The sequence below is a fragment of the Engystomops pustulosus genome, chromosome 7 (assembly GCF_040894005.1).
Source record: "Engystomops pustulosus chromosome 7, aEngPut4.maternal, whole genome shotgun sequence".
Taxonomy (NCBI): domain Eukaryota; kingdom Metazoa; phylum Chordata; class Amphibia; order Anura; family Leptodactylidae; genus Engystomops; species Engystomops pustulosus.
This window is the reverse complement of record NC_092417.1, coordinates 164,937,945-164,952,727: the sequence shown is the minus strand read 5'-3', so window position 1 is coordinate 164,952,727 and position 14,783 is coordinate 164,937,945. Positions and strand designations below refer to the sequence as shown.

The 14,783-nt window shown below is 43.9% G+C and overlaps 2 protein-coding genes across 2 annotated transcripts in view; both read right to left on the bottom strand.

Moving 5' to 3' along the window:
* On the bottom strand, positions 1 to 13,041 carry RAPSN (receptor associated protein of the synapse). The gene is made up of 8 exons (XM_072118690.1): positions 12,540 to 13,041; positions 5,880 to 6,218; positions 4,244 to 4,402; positions 3,829 to 3,927; positions 3,430 to 3,552; positions 2,837 to 2,890; positions 2,235 to 2,434; positions 1 to 1,305 (listed from the first exon to the last, which is right to left on the bottom strand). Exons 1-8 carry the CDS (start codon positions 12,750 to 12,752, stop codon positions 1,233 to 1,235), a joined length of 1,260 nt encoding a protein of 419 aa, XP_071974791.1. The 5' UTR covers positions 12,753 to 13,041; the 3' UTR covers positions 1 to 1,232.
* CELF1 (CUGBP Elav-like family member 1) overlaps positions 6,169 to 14,783 on the bottom strand; it is a 45,746-nt gene continuing 37,131 nt past the window's right edge. Inside the window, exon 16 of the mRNA XM_072118683.1 lies at positions 6,169 to 6,218. The gene's annotated coding sequence lies outside the window, so the exon portion shown is untranslated. The remainder of the gene's footprint in view (positions 6,219 to 14,783) is intronic.

Here is a 14,783-nt window from a genome sequence, read left to right as displayed (position 1 = left end):
TCCATTGGGTTAAAGCTTTATTGTCTTGTGGTGAAACACCCTTTAAGTGATAAGATTAAATAAAAAACGACTAAATGGTCATACGTTACAGGAGGGGAAGGACCATACAGAGACACCAGAACAGGACAAGTCACACTATATATACAGAGGGAGGTAGGTTCATGGAAAATAAGATCCCTTCAGATACACGGAACATCCTCACAGTAACGCGTGTGACGGTAGGAGAGCAATGTCCTCACACCCCATAGAGACAAGGAATAATATAGACACAAGCAAATGGTTTTCTCCATGTTGGGCTTCCTGCAGATGTGGCCCAAATTTGAAACACCAGAATACAGAGCACCAGTAATTTTGTAAAGTTCACCTTCTTTGGCGCTCCATTTGGTGGCCATTGAAGTCCATAAATGAGGTTGTAGTAGTCTCTCATCTCTTGGAGATGACACCAAGCAGTGATATAGTCTTGTAAATATAGAAAAGGTTACAAAGTTATAAATACAAAGCTGGTTTTCCAGTTGTTAAAACATAGGTCGCACCATGGGACGCAATATAGGTCATGTTGGCCCTCAGGATGGTGTGCCATTTGGGTGACGATGGCCCTCAAGATCTTAGTTGATGTTAGATTTCAAGATGGTGGACCATACATCCCATGTTGGCCTTCACGGTCATGTTGGCTCTCAGGTTGGTGTGCCATAAGGGTCATGCCGGACCTCAGGTTGGTGTGCCATAAGGGTCATGTTGGCTCCCTACACAGTGTGCCATAAGCACCATGGTTCTGTGGGTAAGGTGCCATACAGTTCATGTTGGCCCATCATATGTACATCATGATGGATCTCACCATGCTGGTCCATACTGGTTACACAAGGACTTCACTTCCCCAACAGAAAAACCTCCACCACAAATATATAAATATTGACCCAGGAAGCAAATTGTTACAAAAAACACTGATTAATCTCTTCCCTCCCAGTACATAGTATATTAATCTGCCTTAAAGTATAAAAAAATCATGAAAAACCAACCCTGTGAGGGTTTTCAGACCTCATTTCACGTAACACTTCACGTGTGACGAACGCTAGTCAGCAATGGTACCAATATTACCACCTTAGGCCAAACCACGAGTCTAGTGACCCACGCTGCCCATAGAAACATTAGCTGAACAGCTCCTTTTGCCAACTAGTCCCAGCATTCAGGTCAATCTATAGATTTCATCAGGTTCCCCTTTCAATTTCTTTCCTTCACACAAATCCAGGTTTCACAGAGGATCGACGGCAATTAGGACAACCTCGAGATCCATTGGTTTGGAGACATCTAGGAAGACAGATGATTGACAGTGAAAAACATTGAAATGTAATAATATAATTATCTATTTCACTAGATTTATGCTAAAAATGTAGTCTTGAAGTAGAGATCTTGAAGGATCTGGCTTTGTCTGATCATCTTTACTACTAGTGAGGACCTAAGCAAGACTGGTTTCTCCTGGATCTGCTCCATTACCAAATAAGAGACAAGGATTTCACTCAAGAACTATAAGAAGGGTGACAATCACCAGACCCTGAAAGCCAAGCACAGCACCGTAATGGGTGTCCATTGGATATTTGTTCCTATTAACGGGTTGTCTAGGATTTTTGCCTAAGGTCCCTGCTGGTTCTGATGTAAAGTCTTCATGTATGTAATTTACGGAACTACTGCAGCTTGTTCCTTGGATGCTTGGACCATGACTGATGATATGAGTGATGTATTTGATCTCATCGCTCCAGTATAACCAAGAGCAAGTTATCTAAAAAGCTAGAAATGTCCTTCAAAATTGACCATGCATCTTCAATATCTGTTGACCAAATGCTTAGTTGGCCTACAGTTATTCCTCTCCTTGGTAGACCCTGTTCGACCAAGGACATATCTGTCTTTGATTGGAACCAAAGCCATTGGCAGATACCTGTGACTTCAGCTTATCTCATTGGAGAACACAATAAAGTTCATCATGCCCACAATATTATATTCTACGAAAGAAGTGGTAGGACCCCAAACCCCATACACATAAGATCATTGATCAATCCAGCCAAAGTCAGAGGGTTTTGCTAACTATTCTCTAATGTTTCTGGGGGCTCTTATCTCTACAAGAGTCCACTAATGTTACGTGAACTCCTTGTGTTCCTTCTGTATTCTCAAGGGGAAGGGTAACTCTTTAACCCACAACTGCTGAATTTTTTGGCACCCAAACATGGATCCTTCTCTCATACCGGAGGTGGAAGACATGTGAGCAGGGTAATGCCTGAAGCTGGCAGTTCTTTTCTCCAATGGACTCTCCACACATGCCACAATACAGCTCCATTTCCTCCACGCACTCATGGAATCGGACGACGTGCGCTCGGAGTTCCCGTTGTTGCTGTCTGGTACGATGGATGATTTCACTAAGACAGTGAACCTTCAAGAGCGAAAGCTAAGAGAAGAAGACATGAAGGAAGAGAGAGAGAGGTCAGAGACTTGAGACATAGCCATAGGAAGTAGCAGTTGCACCCGGCGGGTGGGGACCTCGTTATAGACAATGCAAATCTGTTATCTTTAACCAGAAAACTTATGTAAAGGTCCTACGTCCTCTACGTCCTCGCCATGTCTCCCTTCCTCATCTGAGGTGCCAAAGTACAGGTGCTGACTACTTATTGGGCGCTTCTAACTTAACCATCATTCATTGTAATCAATGTTAACAAGCTGTTAATTCTCAGGCTTCCAGTGTACGGAGTATACAGTAGGGTGATAGGACATAATGATAGATGGGTCATGGGCACAGGCGAGAGGAGGAGGGGGTGGGGGACCCTCCATTAATCCTCATAGACTCACTCACCTTATTGCCGATTTCTTCTGCCAACTCCTGGGCTTTTTGGAGCCCGTCCAGTGCCTGCAGATTAAACACACGTCAGGCAGAGAACCAGGAGCAAACATTTGTTATTGTGTAACTGCAGAACCCACAGATGACCTGATTATAGACAGAACAGATGCAGCACATAGCAAAGAGCATGGATCCCACCCATCCAGCACAGCCCCCCCTTACACAGCAAAGCATTGCAGAATACTTTTAGCGATACTGTCAGCACAAAGAGCCCTTGTGGGATCTGTCAGCTCATACATGTTGTATGTGTACAGTAACGTAAAACTAAATATAGTAATGCGCCTTATATAAGTGCATTCAGTGCCCCTTGAAACATGGGTTCCTAGACAAAGACCCCAACAGAAATGCAAAGCCAGGCGCCATCCAACAGAAGTATTAAGCTTAAGCTGCTACACATCCGACTCTTAAGCTGCTACACATCCCTACCCCTTGCTCTGAGTGAAAGCTGTAGCAGGCTCTTGATTGAATGTTATACCGGTCACTCAGAGCAGAGGAGAGTAGACAACTAGAAGAACAACAAGAGATCTGATTCCTCCTTGATACTTCACCTTCTCCATTTCTTTTTGGTGAAGCCAACATTTGGCTACTCCCAGCAGCACCTGTGTTTGACCCAGCCGGTTCCCAATCTCTGTCATGATGCTCATGGAGGAGTCATAGCGAGGAATTGCTTTCTAAAGAGAAAAAAAAAGCAAAATGAGCACTATGAGTGCCAGCAGAATGGGCACAATTCATCCAGACTTAAAAGAGTATTTCATGTCATAAATATGTGTTAGATGTGGTTTCCAGCTTCTAAACCAGCACCCATCTCAAAAAACAGGGTCTCCTGACCCCCTTCTCAGGCAGGATGAAGAGATATTTTAGATAGAAGGGTCGTAAGCATAAGGGACCCATTTATGTCCATATAGCCTCCAATAGGGTATCTGCCAGGAGTTTTGGTAATGACTCACCTCAATGTCTCCATGACTTCTGTGGATGTCAGCGAAGCACAAAAGACAAAGTGCCTGAAGTGGTCGGTCCCCGTGCTGCAGAGCAATCTTCATAGACTCCTGGAAAACAAAAAAAAAATCTTATTAAAACTATAAAAATTATTATTACCTTCCAAGGGATAAGTAAGGGAGAAGGTTAGATGATGAGATGTCCATCTGTGATACCTACACCTGTCCTCATAAGGTTATCATCTAACCAATGGATTAGAAGAGGATACATCACATCCGATAGATTCCATGATCTATGATGGTCCTGCTGACAGTTCCCCTATCAGTTATACGTAAACATTCCTAAAATCCATCCACTAGAAATCATCCTTACAGATATTACAATCAGTAATATAACCATCACACTGCATGTTATTCTGTCTCTCACCTCACAACACTCCATTGCATCTGTGAGGCGGCCAAGTTTACGGTATGCGACAGCCATGTGGTATTGGCTCATGGCTCGGTATTTGAGACTCCAACCTTTCCCGTAGTCGTTGACCAGTTCAGCTGCTTTGCATGGAAAAAATAGGGCCTTCTCAAAGTCCTGCAAGAAGGACACCACACAATGAGTCCACCACTATAGGAACCATATGTCAACAATGTGTTTCTAGCAGGAGTTTACCAAGCAGAAGGAGTCTCCAAGAAAAATACTCTTTGTGAAAATGGTGCTGTCTAAGCCACCAATCCCCTTCATTTTAGAACTGTAGATGTGATCAATAGGCAGATGTCTAAGAAAAGAAGGATCAGGCATGTGGATTTCAACATGTCCAATCTATTTGTACTTAAAGGGGTTTTCTCACGAACAAAACTTAGGTGTTCGCTCTGTAATTTCCGTCAGTGCATGCGCGGCCGTCTGCTCCATTACCTCTCATATTCGCAATCTGCAGCACTGAGACTCCCACTGATCAGCAAGTTAGGCCCTATCCCATGGATAGGGCCTAACTTTTGTTCGTGGGAAAACCCCTTTAAGGATAACAATTGAGTATGTACATGTTTGAGGGTTTAAAAATGGAACCTAATTTTTGTAGCTCCTCTGACCACCTCATAAGTCACCTATGGTAGAAGATGGCTACAAAGATTATCTTCAAGTGACTCAAAGGATCAGACAATTTGGAATACAAAATGTTCAGTCTTTCATTTATGGCTTCCTTCTGCTTGGTTTAGTCTCTAATGTAGTGAACCTTGGGATGTTGTACATTGAGTAACAATGGCACCAGATAAACCCCAATGGACTCAGTGTGGTGCCCATTGCAGTTCCATAATTTTGACGGCAAAAACATTCATGTAAGATAAACTTGACATCAGGTTTACTGTAGAATTAGTGTACAGAGAGTTGTGGCAAGTAAATCAGGAACTTGGAAGCCTAGAAAAACTAATTTTATATCACACATGAAAATATTCTGTGGGTTGGAGTCTCCTTTCAAGGTTAATACCGTGTCCAAACATAAATGCCCTAAGTCTTATTGTTATTCTTTAGCTTTCTTGTACATTCTTTGGCGGCTAGTAGGGTCTTTTTCCTGGGGGTTGATGAAAGGTTGTCCCTCAAGATAATTTAATATGGTGCGGCCAAGGAACCAAACTCTGATACCGATTTAATAATTTTACCTTTGTAACCACTTCAGCTTAAAGCTTCAGCTTAAAGCCCCTAATCATGACTTCTAACAGGTCCAAAGATCAGAACCAATTTTGTTTAACTTAAAAGCCCTGATAAAGTTTAGGGAAAGCTTGGATTATACAATGACCTGAGAGTTTGAAGGGAAGTGTCCATTGACGGGGGAGGGGGACATATGAGATCACTTGAGATTGGAAAATTGAGACAGAGATGTTAGCTGCAATGAGCTTGGAGGAAGAAGCCAAAGGGGTAATTGCCCAGTAGACACTTTTGATGAGACTGTAACTTATGTCTTCTCTAAAGAGTTAGATCAACATGGTCTTGGTGACAGATTTCCTTTAATCAGGTTAAAGGTGGACATTATAGCATGCAATAAGCCCGTCCCATTCATACTTCTTAAGTTTCTAACCTTGAGCTGTGTGTAAAGACCTCCAAGGCTGCAACAGACTCTGCACTCCAACATCTTGTCGTCATTGTTATGGGCATATCTTAGCGCTTTCTCAAAGCATTCCAGGGCCTTTTGGAACACGCTGAGGCCGAGGTAGGCATTCCCCAGGCTCAGGGACACCTGTCCATTTAGCTGCAGACTGACAGATGTTCCTTGCATGTTCAGACAGGTCTTGCAGTAGGAAATGGTCTTCTGGAACTCGCACAGTTTCTCATTGCTGCGGGCCAGGTTAAGGTAGCTCTCAGTAAGGAAGTCGGGGTCCTCCAGTTCTCGGGCCGTGTCAATCTGGATCACTGCAAACTAAAGAAATGCAAGAACATCATACGGGGTGTAAAAAGTGTCCCAGGACCCCTTTTATTTTTGAAACTAATGGGATGATGACATCAAATAATGGCTAAGGGGGCCTATCCTTTAGGCTATGTTCAAAAGATGGGCGCCATTTTGGATCAATTACAGGTTTTTCCAACGTGAACGTGTTCAAGAAGCATCGAAGGACTGAACTGTCCACCAGAACTGTCTCGACAATCAATTAGATCTGTAATGTCTATTGGGGTTCAAAAGATATCAACTCTAGGGATTCTCCATAGATTTTGGATCCAGCACCTTCAGCTCTGTGTTCAGTACCAAGGACAACGGGGCAGATTTACTTACCCGTCCCTGGGTGATCCCCGAAGTGCTTTCCCCGGGTCCAAGGCACAGCTGCCACGATTCACTAAGATCGTGCAGCCGATTTCCTACATGTGTCGCTTCCTCAATCAGGTCCGCCAGAGTTCACCATCTTCTTCCCGGTGCATGTAAGTGCTTGATCTTGCGACACAAATTCAAAGTTAAATCCCGCGGTTTGTCCAAATCCATCGGATCGTCCAACAGCCCACCCCCCAATCTCTGTCGCATGAAAGCCGGTGACGATGCCCCAAAATCCAATTGCGTGTGATCCCCGAAAAGTTGGAAAACCAGACAAAAATGCGGCTGCGGGACCCTCAGTAAATAAGCCCCAACATGTCATGGAGCTGTGCTTCACAGGGAACGTTCCCAGTTTCTGTGTTGCCAACTTTTGAACCACAAGAAATATTACAGATCTGCAGCAATTGATTTCTGAGACAATTCTGGTCTGCTATAATTTTGATGTGCTACATGACATCTTCGCATTGGAAAATCTTTGCTATGATCCAGTGAAGAGGTTTTCAAGATTGCGACCATGTGCTGGACATTGCCTAAAAGGTTATATGTGCCACCAACTATAAAGACATACATATAGTTTTACAGCCTACATATGGAACAGAGACTGCAGCTTTTGGATTGGATTCGGTCAGGTGAACTTATCCTAAAAAAATATCATGAAATCTCTACTTTTGATTTCTTTAATTAGTTTTATATTCTTGGTCATCTAGGAAAGCCTCTTACTTTGGCTAAAAGTTGTAGCAGGTTTTCATTTCAACTTTACAGAAATCACTCAGAGTAAAGGGGAGGGGCTGTGTGGAGGTTTTTTGCAGAGAGTAAAGAGCACAGCAGTGTGAGGACAATGGGGCAGATTTACTTACCAGGCCCATTCGCGATCCAGGGGCGCGTTCTCTGCGGTGGATTCGGGTCCGGCCGGGATTCACTAAGGCAGTTCCTCCGCCGTCCACCAGATGTCGCTGCTGCGCTGAAGTCCGCCGAGGTCCGCTGGAATGCCCTGAAATTCACCGGCCTATACTTGGTGAAGGTAAGTGCAATTTTCGCGACATTTTTTAAAAAAAAATGTGTTGGTTTTTCCGAATCTGTCGGGTTTTCGTTCAGCCACACCCCCCGATTTCCGTCGCGTGCGCCAAAATCCCGGGGCAATACAGGGAAAATCGCCGTAAATCTTAAATATTCGGGTAACACGTCGGGAAAACGCGAATCGGGCCCTTAGTAAATGACCCCCAATGTCTCTAGTTTTTGGACAACCTACAATCCTGGAATATAAAGCTACATTTTACAGTCCTGTTGCTACTAACAACATACACAAAGGTATGATCAACATACCTACAGTACAATCTCCCTCCCACCCAGTGCATAGTACAACCAAACACATGCGTGAGAAGCTGTGACTATGAGAAGGGAATGTACTGTACAGTATATACCAGTGGTGGCGAACCTATGGCACGGGTGCCAGAGGTGGCACTCAGAGCCCTTTCTGTGGGCACTCAGGCCATCAACACAGGACAGAGATCACCAAACAAGACCAAATCCAACAAATCTTCCTGCAGTCCCAGGCAACTTATGAGATGCTGCTCTCAGCTCTATTTTAAAGCAACAGTTCATTGGCTGTTTGGAACTGCAGGAAAACTGAGGTGGTGTTGTCAGAACCACATTATCTTTGGAGGTCCTCCTGCTGGACCCACCATTCTTCCTCTACAGAGAGACCCTCTTTCTTTCAACTGTATTGGTGACCTTAAGAGGCTGATACAAATAAAAGAACACGTGGAAGAACACGTAGCAATAAGTTACTGCTTAAAATGCCGCATTGGCACTTCACAGTTAATGAGTGGATTTTGGTCATGGTATGGGCACTCGGTCTCTAAAAGGTTCGCCATCACTGGTATATACCAATGAATGAGGATATGGGCAAGATGCCCACCTGGAGTTCCAGTGTGAAGTATCGTTCCAGTAATAAATCTCAAGTAATAAGAAGACTGTAATGTTAAGAAGGAATGTAGACCACCCTACAAATTATCTAGAGTACAGGGGGACTAAAAACAGAGGTGGCGCCTATATAGGAGGTAGTGGCCTTATTTAGGCTACATTCACACTAAAGATTGGGGAAGTATATATATACGGCCGACGTATATGTGGCCGATATACGTCCCCCATACACTTCTATGGTCTCAAGGCGCCCTACGGGTGCGGTACGGTGCGGTATCTTTTCCCGTATTACGGCGCCGCGGCCCATATGTTTCTCCCCGCGCTGCCGTGTGCCCGCCGTGCTACGGTGCGGCGGGCTCACGGCAGTGTGAATGTAGACTTACATGAATGATGCATAGCTGAAATACCAGCAATAAATGATTTCTCTTTGAGGGTGCGTTCACACATGGCAGTAACGCATGTGTTTTCAAACGCATCACAACAACTAAATAGGGGAGATTTACCTAATTACATTGCTGTCAACATTCCGTGTACAAAACGCACGTGTTAAAGTGAAGTCAACACACATGCATTAACATAGCGTTAACAAATGCATGTGTAAATGCATGAGTTAACATCGCTTTAACACATGCCTTCTATAAAGCAATGTTGACACCTTAAAAATTTTTATGTTTTTTTTTCTCCAGAAGAAAAAAAGGATCAGCTAACCATCTAATGTGTATAGGATTGTCCCAACGAACACAATGGGGGGACACTCACTGCAGGTTAGCTGCAATGAAATTGATGGAGACTAGCCCACAACAACTAACATTTTTAGGGGGATGAGATTTATACATACATCTTATCCCCCATAATGCAACAAAAACCTACAGCATATAATGAATTAAGAATTCCAAGTGTGGAATTCAACTTTAAAATTGCATCCAGATGCCCTCATACAAGGCAGGAATGATGGCTGCTTCATGATTCCGGCTAGGAGCACACGCTAGGCCGTGCATGTTATATAGTTCCTGCCGTTATATGAACTATATATAGGAAATAAACCTGTTTCCAGCAGCTACAAAAACACAGCTGTGCTCTGTGCTCCCACCTCCTGTATCCTCTGTGCTCCCACCTCCTGTATCCTCTGTGCTCCCACCTCCTGTATCCTCTGTGCTCCACCCCCCCCCCCCACATATTGCTCACCTGTCTCTCTCCCTTGTATAGTGTAAATAGTTGTATCACACCTGAGCACTCCGCATACAAAGCCATTCCCAAATATATTAACCCTTCAAACTGCGGAACTTCTCATAAACAGTCACGGGACAGTAACAGTTAATGCAGCGATTTCTATTATTACAAAGGCTTTTTTAGAATGGTCTCCTCATTACGTAGTTATCCTGGGAATGTCATTGAAATGTGTCGTATCGGTGGGGGTCTGTCACAATATATCCCATGGGACTGAGGTCCATAGGAGACACGGTATGGGTCTAGTGACAGCTGAGACCCAGACCTCCCCGTGGCCGACCACCACCATAATTCTGACACATAATTCAGCCTTTGTAGTGGCCCGTTGCATCTAGCAGGAGACCTTCTCTTCTTTATGATTTTTAACTTAAGGGAAATCTACCACCAGGATCAAGGATTGTAAACCAAGCACACAGACATACTGGTGTGTGCCCCCCTTGGCAAGATCCGCTCTTCTTTTAGCATCTTATGCCCTTGTTTTTTAAAAAAAAGGCTTTAAATTAAAAGGCATTAAATTATGCAAATTAACCTGAGGGGCTCCAGGTTCCATTAACATCTATGGATACAGAAGCCCATCAGCATAACTTTTAAAGTCTTTTTTGTAAAAACAGGGGCATAAGAAGCTAAAATCAGAGTCGATCCTGGGGGGCACACATCAGTATGTTAGTGTACTTGGTTTACAATCCTTCATCCTTACGTTAGATTTCCTTTAAAGAGCTATTCCTTTTTTAAAATTTATCAAAAATGTTTAGGATAGACACTCAGCACTATAGATGAGGAGACCCAATTGTTGGCTTCGGCTGCCTGACCCGGACATATTGCCGAATTGGTGGCCAAAAAGACAATCTGGCAAATTGACGCCCCTATCAACTAGCCATTGGTGTGATTGGCCAGGGGGATAATCACCAATATGTCTAGATCAGAGAGCCAAAACTAAACCCCTCACCCATCCCTCGGGTCCACCAATTTCTACTCAGCACATACATTGATCCGCTGTTTGTAGATATGAAATTGACAAACTACTCTTAAAGGGGTTTTCTCACCAAACAAGTTGGGCCCTATCTAACTTGCTGATCAGTGAGGGTCTCAGTGATAAGAGATGATGAGAACGGGGGTCAGAGTTACCTCTCGTCGCTCCCCGAGATGAATGGAGCAGGCGGTTCTCGAGATCTGTGGGGGTCTCCTCACTGTCCACAGGGTTGGGCCTAACTTGTTTGGTGGGAAAACCCCTTTAAAATAAACCAATTCTAGATCCGAGTTAACAATATTAATGCCCTATATCTATATAGGAAGCTTTATGATAAAAAGGGGAGGGATAGTGGAAGTGGGATAGACTCTGTTTTGGGTCATTAGGAGTGCTAATTATTGATTACACCTGTTCAGATCAGTGACCTCTGACCTGCAGCAGACAACTCCCGTCAGGGTTATACTAGGAGTTGTAATGTTGTAAAGCTAATGGGCCATTGCCTTGTCAAATTGTCTTTTTTTTTTATATAATTAACCATTAAATTATGTAACTTTGGTTTTCCTGTCGCTTTAAGAGCTTTCTTGCATAACACAAATTCAGGCGGCATACCAGAGATGAAATGTCTTCTTTCTCCTACTCACAGGGGGAAGTTATTTTGGTTGCACTCTGTACTTTAAAAAAAAACAATGTACTCAACACATTGAGGAAATGAAGGAAACAAAAAGTGACGAGAGATCTCAAGAATTTGGATCTGTGGTTTTCAATACCAGAACAAGGGATATAACATGGGAATTGCTGGTCTATAACTACATGTAGGTCGGTGATCTTTTTCTATAGCATCAGGGATGTATTCATTCTTCCTCCAACTTCCAAGGTTGTAAATACCTTAGAGAGTCAGACACTTGCTGAAGGGCCTACAAATAACAGGGGATCCATAGGTTATGGCTCCTTTGCATCTGCGTCCAAGAAGCGGCCCTGTTATGAAGATGGCATGGAAGCACGGACCAGTGCCAATGTAATTTATGAGGCCTACTCTGCCCCTCTTGATATGTTTAAGCTCCATCATACCCAGTGTTGGACTGGCCCACCAGATGATCCTCCTATGGGCCGAGGATATAACCCTGCACCAGATACCAGAATACCAGAAGAAGACATCCCAATAACGGAGGCTTTTAGGGTCTATTTAGTAGGGCTGATGAAGGTTGGGCCTTCATAATTATTTTATCTGGTTGGCTTAAGGAACCCTAATCAGAGCATCCTCCTGTGGGCCCAGGTTACAACTCTACACTCGATCCTAAAGGACCAGAAGACAACCCAATAACGGAGGCTGTTACAGTCTATTTACTAGGGTTGATGAAGGTTGGGCCTTCATAATTATTTTATCTGGTTAAGGAAGCCCGATCAGGCACTGGGCCACCAGAGCATCCTCCAGGAGCCAGCCTTAAGCCCAACACTGGACTCCAGAGGACCAGAAGACAACCCAATTAGAAGGTTATTAAAGTCTATTTACTAGGTTTGATCAAGGTTTGGCCCTCAAAATTATTCTATCTGGTGGACTCAAGTAACCCATGTTAGTCACTGGGACACAAGGAACTTATAGATTCTCCAGTGGGCCCAACACTGGACGCCAGATATGTAATTAGGAGACTGTTATGGTCTATTTACCAGGGTTGATGATACCTACACCTCACCATAATCCTGAAGGAGTATATCTTGGTACCTAAACATGGACATAAAATCAGAATTTTTTCTACAGGTATAATATTGTAGTCAATGCCCATGCTTGAATAACAAGTGACTATAGGTTGTTCTGTAGTTACCTTCAGCATGTCCTTATACCTTCCCATCTCAGAATGAGCCGTTATCAGGCACCCAAGTACCCGAAACCTGCCAGCGGCATCAGTGGTCTTCTCCAAAACCTTAGTCCAAACCTGTAACGCCTTCTCCGTCTGGTTAGACTGGTACAACTGAAGTCCTTTTTGGATCTGCTGCTTGGTTTGGTCCTGACCCATTCCCACGCCCAGAAGATTCATAAAACGTTACGTATCCCAAATACAATAAGCTGCCACGTAGAATCCAGTCGAAATATTAAGGTTACACAAAATAGCGGTCCATAATTTCCCAAGGAATTTGATCTTCCGGAGGTGTAGAGGTGAATGGACAGGTGTTAAACACAACCAGGAGATATAGATTTCCCGTAGGGAGCTTGTGATCCTGACTTGCAACTGAACAAGCATAAGAACTGCGATAAGATAACATAGAGGTACCCAGCTTGTCACCGAAAATGCATACGCCTTGGTTGTGCGAGACTCCCAGATTTAGCCCCAACCCCCACGGCTGGGCACAGCTGTCCCTGCCAATCTCAGACTCGTCTCTTCAAAGGAATGCCAGTGCTAGTGACTCAAGGTCAGAGAGGGAGCTCGCACCAGGAGCCCACCCCTCTACCCATTAACAGAAACATGCAGTAAGATCCAAATTTAAAAAGGCCTTGTATCCCACCACCACTTCCACCACACCGTGCTTAATTCTTCCTCCCGCTACCCCTCCCAAGGAGAGAAGAAGCCGTATATAAAAATATCCCCAAGACGGACAAATGATCATCTGGAGAAGCTACAAGAATTTCATGGGCTAAGATGACAGTGACCCATACTCCCTTCTTCCCAGGCTAGTAACTATCTCCTGTAACAGCTCTGCCCACAGGAAACCGGGGGAGACAATTACATGGAGCAACGCCCCCCTCGCGACAAAATTATTTAAGAGTTTAAAATATCATCAACTCGGAAGAGAAGGAAAAGACTGAAACTGGAGAGAACATTTCCATCCAAATACTACATAAAAATATCAGCAACAACCCTAAAGTCATTTTTTAAAATAATAATATAAAAAACAAAAACCACACACCCGACACATTGAATTTTGACAGGACTCCTATGAGAGACCATGAGTCCTGATTACCCCGCCCACAAACAGTGATTGGCAATGAGATTCCTGATTACTCCGCCCACACAAAGGTATTGACAGAAATAATCCTGATCACCCCTCCCACGCAGTGATTGACACCAACAGTCCTTATTACTCCGTTCACACAGTGATTGACACTAAGAGTCCTTAATACTCCCCCCACGTGTGGGTGGAGTAATCAGGACTCTCCCTACCAATCACTGTGTGTGGGTGGAGTAATCAGGACTCTCACTGCCAATCACTGTGTGTGGGTGGAGTAATCAGGACTCTCACTGCCAATCACTGTGTGTGGGTGGAGTAATCAGGACTCTCACTGCCAATCACTGTGTGTGGGTGGAGTAATCAGGACTCTCACTGCCAATCACTGTGTGTGGGTGGAGTAATCAGGACTCTCACTGTCAATCACTGTGTGTGGGTGGAGTAATCAGGACTCTCACTGTCAATCACTGTATATGGGCGGAGTAATCAGGACTCTCACTGTCAATCACTGTGTGGGTCGGGAGAATCAGGACTCTCACTGTCAATCACTGTATGTGGGTGGAGTAATCAGGACTGTCACTGTCAATCACTGTGTGTGGGCGGAGTAATCAGGATTCTCAGTCTCTCCTAGTACTATCAGGATTCACGCTTATTATTTACAAATTAAAATCATATACACCCATATATTGCAAAGCTCAGCTTCACCTCCTTTATCAAATTTACCTTTCAGATTACCAGCAAATCATCTGCCAGATTTACTTACAGGACATCTACCACCAGGATGAAAGACTGTATGCAAATGAGCCTGAGGGGCTCCAGGCTCCATTAACACCTATGAAGCCAGGAGCCCCTCAGACTCATTTGCAAAAGGACTCTAGGCCCCAATGAGCAGTATTTAAAGGAATCTGCTACTCTATGGAGATACCATAATCAATAGGCACTCACTGTAGGGATTCATCAGAATTGACAACGCAAGTTCCTACAGAAATTAGGAGTCCCAAGCTTTGAAACCAGTATTCTGTCTAACTTTGGATAAGTCTGGGTTGCTTGCAGTGTTATTTTAGGAAACAATCCTGTTAAAGTGCTGTACATCATGAGTGCTTATGGGTTCACAGACTCATTCT

What these genes read in the sequence shown, in the direction of transcription:
- RAPSN (XM_072118690.1), bottom strand. Translation starts at nt 12,752, where the DNA reads ATGAATCTTCTGGGCGTGGGAATGGGTCAGGACCAAACCAAGCAGCAG. An exon ending in ACCAAAAAGAAATGGAGAAG is followed by an intron (nt 2,891 to 3,429) that starts GTGAAGTATCAA and finishes TTTAATCTGCAG; the next exon opens with GCACTGGACGGGCTCCAAAA. An exon ending in CAGAAGAAATCGGCAATAAG is followed by an intron (nt 2,435 to 2,836) that starts GTGAGTGAGTCT and finishes TTCTTCTCTTAG; the next exon opens with CTTTCGCTCTTGAAGGTTCA.